Source organism: Emys orbicularis, chromosome 1 (genome assembly GCF_028017835.1).
Source record: "Emys orbicularis isolate rEmyOrb1 chromosome 1, rEmyOrb1.hap1, whole genome shotgun sequence".
Taxonomy (NCBI): domain Eukaryota; kingdom Metazoa; phylum Chordata; order Testudines; family Emydidae; genus Emys; species Emys orbicularis.
Window position 1 is genome coordinate 152,694,501 of NC_088683.1, and position 16,633 is coordinate 152,711,133.

At 44.5% G+C, this 16,633-nt stretch overlaps 1 protein-coding gene across 1 annotated transcript in view; it reads left to right on the forward strand.

Annotated features, from left to right (window-relative positions):
• The first annotated feature begins 558 nt into the window (after positions 1-558).
• Positions 559-16,633, forward strand: part of ACRBP (acrosin binding protein) — a 50,124-nt gene continuing 34,049 nt past the window's right edge. Inside the window, exons 1-2 of the mRNA XM_065417406.1 lie at positions 559-631; positions 3,348-3,442. Of these exons, the coding sequence (XP_065273478.1) occupies positions 559-631; positions 3,348-3,442 (168 nt within the window). The remainder of the gene's footprint in view (positions 632-3,347; positions 3,443-16,633) is intronic.

Here is a 16,633-nt window from a genome sequence, read left to right on the forward strand (position 1 = left end):
AGAAGCCCTAAGAAGCACCCCTGAGCCATTGCTCCATTAAGGCCTTGTCTACACTACAGAGTTAAATTGACTTAAGTTACATCAACGATAATAAGCTGCTTTAATTACATCAGTTTTGCATGTCCACACAACGCTCCTTGTGTCGGTGGAGTGTGTCCACAGTCGTTGCTCTTGCATCAACAGAGAATGTTGCATCGTGGGTAGCTATCCCACTGTGCAACTCGCCACCCTCCGTCGCCCTCTGCTGCTCAGAGCTCTGGGAACCGATAGCATTTTGTGCCATTTTCAACAGTCTTTGTAAACTGTGCGCCTGCCATCTCTGCCTGACAGCATGGATCCTGAACTGCTGACCAGTCTGGTGATGTGCATTATGAAAACAATGCGGCTGATCTGCAATATCCTCACTGCAAAACAGAGGATGAATCGGTGGTGCCTGCCCTGCTGTCTGCCATGGAAACAAATAATTCAAGATCACTGCTGTCATTCACGGAGCAGCTGCACATAGTGGTCTGTCAGTACTGGGCTTGGGAAACAAGCACTGAGTGGTGGGATCGCATCATGATGCAGGTGTGGGATGACAAGCAGTGGCTGCAGAACTTTCAGATGTGCGAAGCCACCTTCCAGGATCTGTGTGCGGAGCTCGCCCCACCCTGTGGCACAAGGACACCAGAATGAGAGCTGCCCGCACTGTTGGAAAGTGAGTGGCAATTGCTGTGTGGAAGCTGGTGACTCCAAACTGCTACCAGTCAGTTGCGAATCAGTTTGGAGTTGGAAAGTCCACCGTGGGAGTTGCGGTGATGCAAGTGTGCAGGGCTATTAATCCCCTCCTGCTACAAAAGACTGTAACTTGGTAATGTGCAGGAAATAGTGGATGGCTTTGCCGCAATGGGATTACCTAACTGCAGCAGGGCGATAGATGACACACATATCCCCATTTTGGCCCCAGGCCATCTTGCGATGGAGTACATCACTAGAAAGGGCTACTTCTCCATTGTCTTGTACGCGCTGGTGGATCACCGAGGCCATTTCACTGACATCACTGTGGGATGGTCAGGGAAGGTGCTTGATTCACGCACCCTTTCAGAACGCTGGCCTGTACAGAAAGCTGCATGCTGGGACTTTCTTTCCAGGCCAGAAGATTCCAATGGGGGATGTGGAAATGCCCACAGTGATCCTGTGAGACCCAGCCTATCCCTTGCTCCTGTGGATGGGAGCCAGATGGAGAGGATAGCCAGAGTCCAGCCAAGCTGTAGTGAACCCCAGTGTTCAAGCTCGCTTTGTCCCTCCATCAGACCCTTTCATCAGATTCCTAGGTGTGTGTCCCGACTGCTTCCCACAGCCCACACTTAACTTCCACCTCCCCCGCAGCCCAGGGAAAATGTGGCTCAGCCCCCCTGCTGAGAGGCAGGGAAGTCTGTATCTCTCTGGGTCATTGGTTGCTAGGTGTGAACATCTTAGTGAATGGATTTACCATTGTCTTCTCAGATGTCCCACTGATATGGGGATCAAGGCCCAGGCAACTAGGTGACACCCATATCTATCTATATCACATCTAGTGGATGGGTCACTACAAAAAGTAATTTTCCCCTCTGCTGATATTCACACCTTCTTGTCAACTGTTGGAAATGGGCGACGTCCACCTTGATTGCATTGGCCTCATTAGCACTACAAAAGTAATTTTCCTCCTTTGATATTCACCCCTTGTTGTCAACCATTGAGAATAGGCCACTTCCACCTTAATTGAATTGGCCTTGTTAGCACTGACCCCCCACTTGGTAAGGCAACTCCCATCTTTTAATGTGCTGTAATATTTATACTGTTTACTGTATTTTTCACTGCATGCATCTGATGAAGTGGGTTTTAGCCCACGAGAGCTTATGCCCAATAAATTTGTTAGTCTCTAAGGTGCCACAAGGACTCCTCGTTGTTTTTACCCATATCTATGTCTCTTCACCTGCCCTGAGAGCAAGCAGTCCTTTCTCCGCCTCTAGGTAACAATGCAGCACATAAGGGAAATTGAGGCGCACATAGGCTGCATACAAATTTCAAAATTTTATTAAAGCTAATGTTTAAAAAAATTATATAATACTTAGAATGAGAAAAGAGTGTCTGTACAACTGGGTATAGTTCCTAGATTATCCACAAATACAAAGTTTGTTTTTAAAAGTCATATGATACATAGAGTACATAATCAGCAATAACCCAAATTTAGGTGAATAGATTTAACAATACAGTTTAGATATTAGAATCTGAATACTTGGGTACATCACTCATTAAAAGTTGTACAGAGATTTGGTTGTGGAAAGCAAAATATATCAATGAGTGGAGATTGTCCCTCAGTAATTGAGAATTAGGTTGGTTGTCCATTTAGAAAATACAATCCATGAGGAAAGTAAACAATTCCCACTCAAGATGCCACAGGACCCTCTCAAGGTGCCACAGGACCCTCTGTTCCTAATTCCCACTTTGTCACAGAGGTCCAAAGCAGGTGGTCAAACTAGGCCATAAAATGAGGCACTCCCACAGATTGACATAGGGAGAGTATATAGCAGCCAGGAGACTGCCTGAGCATTAACTGCACAGAGCTCTGTAGCTTAGCTCTAAGGGGTGCTTTGGGTCCCCATGCAAACATTCAGCATTTTCTTCCACATCCAACAAACAGGTGCCCTTGCCTTAATCTGTGTAAATAGGGGCATTGCCAGCAGATCGAGAGACGTGATCATTCCCCTCTATTCGATATTGGTGAGGCCTCATCTGGAGTACTGTGTCCAGTTTTGGGCCCCACACTACAAGAAGGATATGGAAAAATTGGAAAGAGTCCAGCGAAGGGCAACAAAATGTTTAGGGGGCTGACGCACATGATTTATGAGGAGAGACTGAGGGAACTGGGATTGTTTAATCTGCAGAAGAGAAGGATGGGGGGGGATTTGATAGCTGTTTTCAACTACCTGAAAGGGGGTTCCAAAGAGGATGGATCTAGACTGTTCTCAGTGGTAGCAGATGACAGAACAAGGAGTAATGGTCTCAAGTTGCAGTGGGGAAGGTTTAGGTTGGATATTAGGAAAAAACTTTTTCACTAGGAGGGTGGTGAAGCACTGGAATAGGTTACCTAGGAAGGTGGTGGAATCTCCTTCCTTAGAGGTTTTTATGGTCAGGCTTGACAAAGCCCTGGCTGGGATGATTTAGGTGGGGATTGGTCCTGCTTTGAGCAGGGGGTTGGACTAGATGACCCCCTGAGGTCCCTTCCAACCCTGATATTCTGTGATTCTATGATCTGGTTCATACACCTGTGGGCAGGGGAGTAAGTTCCCTGTTAATATTGACACCGCATCTCACTCTGTTTCTAGGCCCTATCTGTTCTGACCTCCCAGATGCCTCGTGGTTTCAAACCTTCTGCCAGTTTGCACATTATCGCTGCTCCAACCGCAAGTACTACACCAAGGTGAGAGGGAGAGGGGGGATTAGAACAGCGGCAGCGATGGCTTTTGGGGGGGGATTATCACAGTGAAGCAGAGGGTTTGGGGGGGATTATTGCAGTGAAAGGTATGGGGTTTGGGGGATTATTGCTGTGGAGGGGTGGGGATTTGGTGGTATGACCAGGGTCCTAGTGCGGGCCAGCTATGGTTACTAAATTAGGACAAACTACAAAAAATGGGGCAGCCAAACCCCAAAAAGCTGTAAAAAGCAACAGAGGGTCCTGTGGCACCTTTAAGACTCCCCAAAAAGCTGGTGGATATTCCAATACTTAGATTTATCAAGCCAGCATAAAACAGCTACTTTATTACCTTACTGGTTACTCAGAAGTCCAAACAACACAGTTCTCTTAAAGTGATCCAGCCTCAGGCCTCCATCCAGGTACTCACGTCAAATATGATGATTTCTGATTTCTCATCATATAAAAGAAAAGGTTCTACCAATCCCAAAGGATTGGACACATTACCTCCCAGGTTAATGAATGTTTCAGATACACGCTACAGCCAATTCTTATTAACTAAACTAAAATTTATTAAAAAATAAAAGAAAGAGTATGGTTAAAAGATCAATATACATACAGACATGAGTTCAATTCATTGAGGTTTAGATTCATAGCAGAGATGGTGAGCTTTGTAGTTCAAAGAGTTCCTTTAGAATTCAGTTCATAGGTCCAAATATCATATCCAGGGCGTACCAGCATAACTGGGACCTCAGTCTTGCGACTCAGACTTCCCCTGTTGAAGTCTAAGCAGATCTGTGATGACAGAATCAGGACCCAAGGATCTTTTATACAATTTCATGTCCTCTTTGACAAGTTGGGATTTCCTCGGGGAACAAAAGGTAATTAGGATGACTTTGAAGGAGGTCCATCACCGGTACTTAGCTATACGAATTAACATAAGGCCATTTGCTTGTTCCTCCACCATTCACAGTACATTTCAAAGAGATCCCGTGTTTACTGTTCTTTTGACCTCTGAACTATCAGAATACAGCATAGACAGGGACTGTTGATTACATTGTCCATCCTACTCCTACATATGTAAATACACAAAAACACAAACATTATCTCCCACATGTCCTCTGTGGGTTATTTATTTTGCAGGATGTTTAACCCTTTCTAGCCATGCGTCACAGGGGGATTATTGCAGTAGAGAATATCATAGAATCATAGAATATCAGGGTTGGAAGGGACCTCAGGAGGTCATCTAGTCCAATCCCCTGCTCAAAGCAGGACCAATCCCCAACTAAATCATCCCAGCCAGGGCTTTGTCAAGCCGGGCCTTAAAAACCTCTAAGGAAGGAGAGTCCACCACCTCCCTAGGTAACCCATTCCAGTGCTTCACCACTCTCCTAGTGAAAAAGATTTTCCTAATATCCAACCTAAGCCTCCCCCCCCTGCAACTTGAGACCATTACTCCTTGTTCTGTCATCTGCCACCACTGAGAACAGTCTAGATCATTGTTCCCTCTAAGCTGTGCACGTGTGCACGTGCACACAGATCCTAAACTGCGCGCACACAGCGAAACACCGCGCACACAAAAAATGAAATACTACATCAGAGCCTTTTGACATTGTTCGCCCGCCATCTATCAACACAGCCAGATTCTACTAGCTGGCAAGGGGGGGAAAGGGAAAGGAGGGCAATGAATCGTTCGTATCCCTCCCCGCCAGCATTTCGAAAGTGGAACGTTGATCACATCGGGACCCACACATCTCCTTGTAGTCTCTTCATTTGGCTGTGTACAAACTCAAGTACATGCGAATAAGTCAAAATGCCTGGCCGTAGTTGCTAAGGAACTGCAAAGATTTCCCAGAAATGAACAAAGGTAAGTGTTGTTTTCGTGACTGAAATCTTTCAAAGGCATTGGACTGCATACATTTATTCGTGATGTTTTACCATTTTCCCACATTTTTTTGCCGCGTTTTTTTGCTATGCACAGACTTCTGGTATCCTGATCTGAATGATCTCCCGTTTGCCCTTTTGTTGAGTCACGTTGTTAAGGGCATTGAAATAGTAGCCATATAATAAAAGTATTAATTTTAAATAAACCAATCTAATAAAAAATCAATCCCAAAATGTCACTGTCTAGAGGTCTAAAGTGTAAAAGAACAGTGACTTCATTTAAATCTGGATGGCTGGATGCGACTATAGAGACGGTTACACCGAAGACACATAGTGTAATGCTTGTTAAACTTCATGAAATATTCACATATGATGAGGACAACGGAGTGGTTTGTGTATATTGTCGAGATGCCAGAGCTTCGGGAGAATTTTCAACAGGAAGAATGTGGAATGATGTATGGAAGTTGGATTTCTTAAAGCGTCATCTGTCAAGTAAGTCTCATATAGATGGTGTAACAAGACTTAGAAACAAAAACCCTTCCTTACGGAGCGGATTACTTAGCATGATTCTTGAAAGTCCAGCTGAAAAGCAGAGGAGGCAAATTAATCTTGAATGCAAGCACTCAAACCCAGAACAAATCAAGGTACTTACTGACAGTGTGTTGTTGGCTATTAAAATGAACCGTTCAATGCTTTCTGTTCAGGATATTAATGATCATATGGAAAAGTATGTGTGCATACCAGCGAGCTGGAGAAGTAAAAATTATGCTTTTGAATTTCTTGAAATTATCAACTGCATTGTCCAAAATGACCTCATGCATGAAATAGCATCAGCAATGTTTCATACTCTAGCTGTTGATAAAAGCACTGATATATCCATTAACAGATACTTGATACTCTACTTTAAATATAGATCCATAAATTCTGCAGACTATAAAACTTTGTTTGGTGGACTATTACGATTGCAAGAATGTAATGCTGTTTCAATAGTGTCTGCAATCAAAGAGTTTTATAAAAAACACCAACTTGATCTAATGAAAATGGTGATGTTCACATCTGATGGTGCCTCCGTGATGTTGGGCAAACTCAATGGCGTGGTGGCTCAACTGAAATGTGATATTCCACACTTAGTCCAGCAACATTGCATTGCACACCGGGAAGACTTGGGGATTTCCGATGCATGGAAAGAGGTCAAGCTGATAAGACACATCGAAACCTTAATGAGAACTGTCTACACGGTGTTCTGTTAATCATCTGGGAGAAAATGCAAATTTCAGGAAATAGTGGATGCTTCTGAATGTGAGTCAGTGGCTTTCAGGCCACTCAATGAAGTGCGCTGGTTATCTAGGCACTTTGCGCTTTGAGCAATTATTCACAACTATAATCCTCTTCTGGAATATTTTGAGCAAGACAAAGATACTGATCCAGTTTCTAAATACTGCCACAAAAAGCTGAATACCATGGAATACCGAATAACATTAGAAGTTTTGAATGATGTTTTGTCGGAGCTGGCTTCACTATCCACGCTGCTCCAGAAACAGGGCCTTACACCTCTTGAAGCATTTCACCTTGCCCGAGGTAAACTGAACAAGATCAGAAAACAGTACCTTGGAGAGTCAGTCTTATGGAGTGAGAAAATAATGAAATTGATACCAGTTTCATCATAATTTTCATAAACATCTTGTGTGCACATTTGGCAGACAGGTTTCCAGAGGATGAAGTCCAGGAGTGGTCCGCTTTTGATTGTGCAACAATAGTTAAGTGTGACTTCAATTTTGGGATTCATCAGGTCAAATCCCTATGTTCAAAATACAAAGACTTTCTTGCTGAAGAGATTGTTATAGTCAGTCAGTACAGTGACTTCAAGTTTGCAGGAGCCGAAAGAATCAAAAGCCAATTGGTTTTAAGTTTCCTGGATATGGTGACATTTGCTCACCAGAACGAATAGTTTCAGGATCTTGCAAAGTTGATGGATATTGGAGGAACATTCCTAGCATCAAGTGCAGACTGTGAGCGTGGCTTTAGCTTAATGAACACTCTAAAAAACAAACTATGGAATCGTTTACAAGTAGATCATTTGGACATGCTGATGTGTATTAAGAGTTATCGGCTGGATGGAGGACTGAAAGATCTGGACAGAGTTTATATTGAATGGGCAAATGAAAAAAGATCGCAGGGAAAAACAGTAAGGTTAGTTTAGCAGTCTTTGACATTTTGACCAATAAGGAAATTAAAATGCATTTCTAATTACATATCTTATTCTTGGCTGATAATCATGTATTGATATTTTTTAGGAAAATTTTAAATTTAAAACACAAACTCTTGTTTTTCTTTTTTTACTTATGATGTCTCTATCTGAAAACCCATATAAATTGACATAATGGCATGCTTATTAAATTGTATTTATTATATGTTTATCAAAATCTTTTCGGACATGTGTATAGAATGAAAACTGAAAGTGGACACCAACGGGCAGAAGCCTATGGACTGATAATGATCATGATTAATATATGCTTGATACATGCTCGTGATTGTCTATAAAAAAGATCATAAAGCTTAAAACTAACTTCTGCTTCATGAAGAATGGTTAAATTTCCCTTTTCTAAGTAATTAAAAATGACATTTATAAAATAACATGGTGTAAAACTATTATCACAAATTGCAAATTAAAACTTTTTAAATCTATAAGCATTTTACTCGCTTGGGCGCATTTGCCTCATGGCGCTCAAATTTGAACTCTGCTTTAAAAATTTGCACAGAAGAATTTTTTTGCACACATGGCCTGTCAAAAATTAGAGGGAACATTGCTCTAGATCTATCCTCTTTGGAACCCCCTTTCAGGTAATTGAAAGCAGCTATCAAATCCCCCCTCATTCTTCTCTTCTGCAGACTAAATAATCCCAGTTCCCTCAGCCTCTCCTCATAAGTCATGTGCTCCAGCCCCCTAATCATTTTTGTTGCCCTCCGCTGGACTCTTCAATTTTTCCACATCCTTCTTGTAGTGTGGAGCCAAAACTGGACACAGTACTCCAGATGAGGCCTCACCAATGCAGAATAGAGGGGAATGATCACATCTCTCAATCTGCTGGCAGTGCCCCTACTTATACAGCCCAAAATGCCGTTAGTCTTCTTGGCAACAAGGGCACACTGTTGACTCATATCCAGCTTCTCGTCCACTGTAACCCCTGGGTCCTTTTCTGCAGAACTGCTGCCTAGCCACTCGGTCCCTAGTCTGTAGCAGTGCATGGGATTCTTTCATCCTAAATGCAGGACTCTGCACTTGTCCTTGTTGAATTTCAGACATCAGATTTCTTTTGGCCCAATCCTCCAATTTGTCTAGGTCCCTCTGTATCCTATCCCTACCCTCCAGCGTATCTACCACTCCTCCGAGTTTAGTGTCATCTGCAAACTTGCTGAGGGTGCAATCCATGCCACACTCCAGATCATTAATGAAGATATTGAGCAAAACTGACCCCAGGACCAACCCTTGGGGCACTCCTCTTGATACCGGCTGCCAACTAGACATGGAGCCATTGATCGTTACCCTTTGAACCAGATGATCTATCCAGCTTTCTATCCACCTTATAGTCCATTCATCCAGCCCATACTTCTTTAACTTGCTGGCAAGAAGACTGTGGGAGACCGTATCAAAAGTTTGCTAAAGTCAAGGAATAACACGTCCACTGCTTTCCCCTCATCCACAGAGCCAGTTATCTCATTGTAGAAGGCAATTAGGTTAGTCAGGCATGACTTGCCCTTGGTGAATCCATGATGACTGTTCCTGATCACTTTCCTCTACTTGAAGTGCTTCAAAATTGATCCTTTGAGGACTTGCTCCATGTCTTTTCCGGGGACTGAGGTGAGGCTGACTGGCCTGTAGTTTCCCCAGATCCTCCTCCTTCCCTTTTTTAAAGATGGGAACTACATCAGCCTTTTTCCAGTCATCCGGGACCTCCTCCGATCGCCATGAGTTTTCAAAGATAATGGCCAATGGCTCTGCAATCACATCCGCCAACTCCTTTAGAACCCTCAGATGCAGTGCACCCAGCCCCATGGACTTGTGCTCATCCAGCTTTTCTAAATACTCCTGAACCACTTCTTTCTCCACAGAGGGCTGGTCACCTCCTCTCCATACTGTGCTGCCCAGTGCAGTAGTCTGGGAGCTGACCTTGTTTGTGAAGACAGAGGCAAAAAAAGCATTGAGTACATTAGCTTTTTCCACATCCTCTGTCACTAGGTTGCCTCCCCCATTCAGTAAGGGGCCCACACTTTCCCTGACCACCTTCTTGTTGCTAACATAACTGTAGAAAACCTTCTTAACATCTCTTGCTAGCTGCAACTCCAATTGTGATTTGGCCTTCCAGATTTCACTCCTGCATGCCTGAGCAATATTTTTGTACTCCTCCCTGGTCATTTGTCCAAGCTTCCACTTCTTGTAAGCTTCTTTTTTGTGTTTAAGATCAGCAAGGATTTCACTGTTAAGCCAAGGTGGTCGCCTGCCATATTTACTATTCTTTCTACACATTGGTATAGTTTGTTCCTGCAATCTCAATAAGGATTCTTTAAAATACAGCCAGCTCTCCTGGACTCCTTTCCCCTTCAAGTTATTCTCCCAGGGGATCTGCCCATCAGTTCCCTGAGGGAGTCAAAGTCTGCTTTTCTGAAGTCCAGGGTCCATATTCTGCTGCTCTCCTTTCTTCCTTTTGTCAGGATCCTGAACTCAATCATCTCATGGTCACTGCCTCCCAGGTTCCCAGCCACTTTTGCTTCCCTTACTAATTCTTCCCTGTTTGTGGGCAGCAGGTCAAGAAGAGCTCTGCCCCTAGTTGGTTCCTCCAGCACTTGCACCAGGAAATTGTCCCCCTACACTTTCCAAAAACTTCCTGGATTGTCTGTGCACCACTGTATTGCTCTCCCAGCAGATATCAGAGTGATTGAAGTCTCCCATGAGAACGAGGGCCCATGATCTAGTAACTTCTGTTAGTTGCTGGAAGAAAGCCTCGTCCACCTCATCCCCCTGATCTGGTGGCCTATAGCAGACTCCCACCACAACATCACCCTTGTTGCTCACACTTCTAAACTTAATCCAGAGACTCTCAGGTTTTTCTGCAGTTTCATACTGGAGCTCTGAGCAGTCATTCTGCTCTCTTACATACAATGCAACTCCCCCACCTTTTCTGCCCTGCCTGTCCTTCCTGAACAGTTTATATCCATCCATGATAGTACTCCAGTCATGTGAGTTATCCCACCAAGTCTCTGTTATTCCAATCACATCATAATTCCTTGACTGTGCCAGGACTTCCAGTTCTTCCTACTTGTTTCCCAGGCTTTTTGCATTTGTGTATAGGCACTTAAAATAACTTGCTGATCGTCCTGCTTTCTCAGTATGAGACAGGAGTTCTCTCCTCTTGCGCTCTCATGCTTCCTCTTGGTATTCCACTTCCCCACTTACCTCAGGGCTTTGGTCTCCTTCCCCCGGTGAACCTAGTTTAAAGCCCTCCTCACTAGGTTAGCCAGCGTGCTTGTGAAGATGCTCTTCCCTCTCTTCGTTAGGTGGAGCCAGTCTCTGCCTAGCAATCCTTCTTCTTGGAACACCATCCCATGGTCAAAGAATCCCAAACCTTCTCTCCGACACCACCTGCGTAGCCATTCGTTGACTTCCACAATTCGATGGTCTCTACCCGGGCCTTTTCCTTCCACAGGGAGGATGGACGAGAACACCACTTGCGCCTCAAACTTCTTTATCGTTCTTCCCAAAGCCATGTAGTCTGCAGTGATCTGCTCAAGGTCATTCTTGGCAGTATCATTGGTGCGCACATGGAGAAGCAGGAAGGGGTAGCAATCTGAGGGCTTGATGAGTCTCGGCAGTCTCTCCATCACATCGTGAATCCTAGCTCTTGGCAAGCAGCACATTTCTTGGTTTTCCCGGTCGGGACGGCAGATAGATGACTCAGTCCCCCTTAGGAGGGAGTTTCCGAGCACCACCACCCACCTCCTTCTCTTGGGAGTGGTGGTTGTGGAACCCCCATCCCTAGGACAGTGCATCTCATGCCTTCCAATCGGTGGAGTCTCCTTCTGCTCCCTTCCCTCAGTTGTATCATCTAGTCCACTCTCCGCATTATTACCTGTGGAGAGAACATGAAAACAGTTGCTCACCCGTATCTGCATTGCTGGTACATGGATGCTCCTCTTTCTTCTTCTGGAGGTCACATGCTGCCAATTTTCTTCACCGTCCTTCTGTCCCCGCTGCTCAGCCTGCTCTGAATCTTCAGAATGTTGTGCCCGCAGAAGCATATCCTGACATCTATCCAGGAAATCTTCATTTTCTCTTATGCAACACAGGGTTGATACTTGTTTCTCCAGTCCTTGAATCTTCTCTTCCAATATGGAGACCACTTGCACTTTGTACAGACAAAGTTGCTTCTGTCCTGTGGAAGAAAGACAAACATGTCACATCCTGTGCAGGTCGCAACAGCTGATCACTCCCCATCCATATCACCTTCCTTCTCAGAGCTTCCTCAGCTGTTGCAGTTACTTCTCAGAGAAGCCTGTAAGATGAAAGCTTCAGTGGGCTCTCCCCAGGCGAACTCCCAGTCAAACTCCCTCTGTTAGCCTCTCCGCTGTTCGCCGCTCAGCTGGTTCGCTGCTGGCTCAAAGCAGTTGTCCCGGCTCAAAGTCTTACCCTTCACTCAATCAATCAGGCCCACTCAAGGCCCACCTGGAACAAAGCACTCCCAATTCACACTTTTCAAACAATGAAGCACATGGACAAACTGACCCGCAACAGATACTCAAAAAGAACAGGAGTACTTGTGGCACCTTAGAGACTAACAAATTTATTTGAGCATAAGCTTTCGTGGGCTACAGCCCACTTCTTCGGATGCATAGAATGGAACATATATTGAGGAGATATATATACACATACAGAGAGCATGAAAAGGTGGGAGTTGTCTTACCAACTCTGAGAGGCCAATTAAGTAAGAGAAAAAAAACTTTTGAAGTGATAATCAAGATAGCCCAGTACAGACAGTTTGAGAAGAAGTGTGAGAATACTTACATGGGGGAGATAGATTCAATGTTTGTAATGGCTCAGCCATTCCCAGTCTCTATTCAAGCCTAAATTGATTGTATCTAGTTTGCATATCAATTCAAGCTCAGCAGTTTCTCGTTGGAGTCTGTTTTTGAAGCTTTTCTGTTGCAAAATTGCCACCCGCAGGTCTGTCATTGAGTTAAACAGGTTAAAGTGTTCTCTTACTCGTTTTTGAATGTTATGATTCCTGATGTCAGATTTCTGTCCATTAATTCTTTTGCGTAGAGACTGGCCAATGTACATGGCAGAGGGGCATTACTGGCACATGATGGCATATATCACGTTGGTAGATGTGCAGGTGAACGAGCCCCTGATGGCATGGCTGATGTGATTAGGTCCTATGATGATGTCACTTGAATAGATATGTGGACAGAGTTGGCATCGGGCTTTGTTGCAAGGATAGGTTCCTGGGTCAGTGTTTTTGTTCAGTGGTGTGTGGTTGCTGGTGAGTATTTGCTTCAGGTTATGGGGTTGTCTGTAAGCGAGGACAGGTCTGTCTCCCAAGATCTGTGAGAGTGAGGGATCATCTTTCAGGATAGGTTGTAAATCTTTGATGAGGCGCTGGAGAGGTTTTAGTTGGGGGCTGAAGGTGACAGCTAGTGGTGTTCTGTTATTTTCTTTGTTGGGCCTGTCTTGTAGGAGGTGACTTCTGGGTACTCATCTGGCTCTGTCAATCTGTTTTTTCACTTCAGCAGGTGGGTATTGTAGTTTTAAGAATGCTTGATAGAGATTTTGTAGGTGCTTGTCTCTGTCTGAGGGATTGGAGCAAATGCGGTTGTATTTTAGAGCTTGACTGTAGACAATGGATCATGTGGTGTGTCCTGGATGGAAGCTGGAGGCATGTAGGTAAGTATAGCGGTCAGTAGGTTTCCGGTATAGGGTGGTATTTATGTGACCATCGCTTATTAGCACAGTAGTGTCCAGGAAATAGACCACTTGTGTGGATTGATCTAGGCTGAGGTTGATGGTGGGATGGAAATTATTGAAATCATGGTGGAATTCCTAAAGGGCTTCTTTCCCATGGGTCCAGATGATGAAGATGTCATCAATGTAGCACAAGTAGAGTAGGGGCATTAGGGGACGAGAGCAAAGGAAGCGTTGTTCTAAGTCAGCCATAAAAATGTTGACATACTGTGGGGCCATGCGGGTACCCATAGCAGTGCCGCTGACTTGAAGGTATATATTGTCCCCAAATGTGAAATAGTTGTGGGTGAGGACAAAGTCACAAAGTTCAGCCACCAGGTTAGCTGTGACATTATTGGGGATACTGTTCCTGATAGCTTGTAGTCCATCTTTGTGTGGAATATTGGTGTAGAGGGCTTCTATATCCATAGTGGCCAGGATACTCAGATACTCAGTCCCCCAATGCAGCACTTAGCGTAGTTCCTCTCGGACAGATCCCAGTCAAACTCCCTCTGTTAGCTTCTCCACTATTCGCTGCTCAGATGGGGATTTGGGGGGATTATTGGAATGGAGAAGTGGGGATTTGGGGGGGATTATTGCAGTAGAGGTGTTAAGGCTTCGAGTGCAGAAAGTGGGGGCCCACAAGGACTCTAAAAATTAATACTTGCCACTCCAGGCTTGGATTAAACTTCCAAGGTTACAGCTTTTCTCTGATTCTGGGGATAGGGGAGGGGTTGCAGAGGGATTATTGCAGTGGAGGGGAGGGTGTTCAAAGGGGAATAGTGCACTTGAGGGGAGGAGTTTCAAGGGTATTATTATTGCATTGGAAAGGAGGGTTTTCAAAGTGATTATCACAGTGGAGGTGAGGGGTTTGGGGGATTTTCATTGTGGAGGGGTAGGCATTGTGGGGATTATTGAAGTGAAGGTTTGGGGTTTGAAGAGGATTATTACAGAGGAGGGGAGGGGTTTAGGGGAGGATTAATTCAGTGCAGGGGACGGGATTCCAGGGGTTATGACAGTGAATGGGTTTTGGAAGAATTATCTCATTGGAAAGGAGGGTTTTCAAGGGGATTATTGCAATGTGGGGAGGGTTTTGGGACAGATTATTGTAGAGGAGGGGAAGGTTGTGGTTTCAGGGGAGATTATCGCAATAGAGGGGGGGGCTTCAGGGGAATTATTTTAATAGAAGGCAGGGGTTTCAATGGGATTGTCATAGTGGAAGGGAGGTGTGATGGGTTCCCTGGTGTGCAACCTGGAGCAGGGGTACCGCTGAGCCCCCTGTCTCACCAACCTGGGCTCCCTCTCACATTGTGATGCTGTGACAAGCTGCAATCCTCTCCAGGTACTGCACTTCAAGTACACAGCCATCCACAGGCAGGGACACCCCCTGCTGAGTTACATGAATATTTCTCCTAGCCCCACTCTTGAACTAACAATAGAGAGGCTCCAGCCAGCCCCCAGCCATCTAGCCTAGGACCCCAGAGCTGTACCAACTTGCCCTGGTCAAAAGCCTGACCAGTATAAGTTGATTAACCAGTCCACCCCTTCTACAAAGGAAAGTGGACATGCACCAGCTCTTGTTCCTGCGCAGATTCCCTAACCACTTCAAACAACACACTCTTTTAGGTAAAATATAAAACAGATTTATTAACTACAGAAAGATAGATTTTAAGTGATTATAAGTGGCATGCGTGGAGATCAAAGCTAAGAAATAAAAGTAAAACCGCAATCTGAGTTCTATAAACTGGACAGGAGTTGAATCAAGCAATGTCTCACCCTAATGGTATTGTTCTTTAAGGCATAGGTTGGGATTCTCCTTTCCAGCCTGGGATCACCTCCCCAGTTCAGTCTTTGTTCTACAGACCTATTTCCAATTGCTGAGTTGTGGAGGGAAAGAGGCCAAGCGACGATGTCACTTCCCCTTTTATAGCTTCTTCCAGCCTGCTGGAAAGATCCTTTGCTATGATGTGAATCAAACAATCTCCATTGCCTACATGCTATCTTTGAGAAGTCTCCATTGTATACGGTACCTGGGACAGTCCTTGTGAGTGTGTATTCCCCTTAATGGGCCATCATCAGTTTCTGGCTGCCCTATTGTTTTACCTGAAAGGCTGGTTGTGGGTGTTTCCAACTTCATAACATATTTCAGTAACACACACACAGCAAAACTTCATAACTCCACATAGAATGATAGTACATTCAATCCAACAGGATATTAATGTTCAACAGATCAAGACTTTCAAAATGATACCTCACAAAACATATCATAATCCTATCACCATGGGTAACTGTGTGGGTGCCAGTGTGTTGCTTTGAGGGTACAATTCACACTGCTGGGCGCCTTTGTCACCTCTGTCCCATAACCTGGGGTGCCCTTTACAATGCCTTGCTGCTGCAGCCTCCAACCTGGACTGCTCACAGTCTCCAGCATGTGAGTCACTCCCAGCCGTGTCTCTGTGTGTGCTGCAGCCAGCCTGCCACACCTTGGCTTTTACCAGCCTTGGTTATACTGCAGGGTGATCCCAACACAGCACCAGTATTAGATTTTCCCTCCAGAGACATATGTCCTGTACTGCCCAGTCCTCTCCTGGACAGTACAAATATATAAAGTCCGCTATTTCTTTAAGGGAATAATATGCACATAACTTGTTACCCCCAAATGGAGTTACCCAGACACTTCAGCTTGAACACACTGGATTAGATAAAACACTAAAACAAGTTTATTAACTACAAAGAGAGAGATTTTAAGTGAGTACAAGAAATGAGGTATAAAAGTCAGAAATGGTTACAAGAAAAATGAAGATAAAACGCTTTCTAGTGTCTAGCTTAACAAACTATATTAGATTCAAAGCAAAGTTTTCTCACAACTTGCTTTCAGCAGTCTTACTGACAATCTCTTTAAGTCAGGACCCCCACCCCTGAATCCAATCGCTGCTTCCTTTGTCTCTTCAGGTGCAGTGAATGCAATAGGCAGGGAGAGAGTGGGGGTGCTTTGGGGTGTTTGTCCCTCCTTTTTATCATTTCAGTCCCCCTCTTGAAAAACATTTCCAGCAGAGATCCAAAAGCCAAAAAGTCTGTGTGGAAGGATATTTCCTGCTGTTTTTCCCCCCTGTTTGAACTTCGTTTGTTTCCCCTCTCTGCATGATGACTCTGTTTACTGCTTAAATGCACATTAAGGCATGCACACATTCCTTCTTTTGCTTTGGGCAGACCTGACTTCTGCCTGGGCAGGGCTGTGGGGTTTGGAACAAGGGTTAATAATAGCATACAGAGAAATCTTATGACTTCACACAAAGTATTGCCACACATATGTTACCAGGACA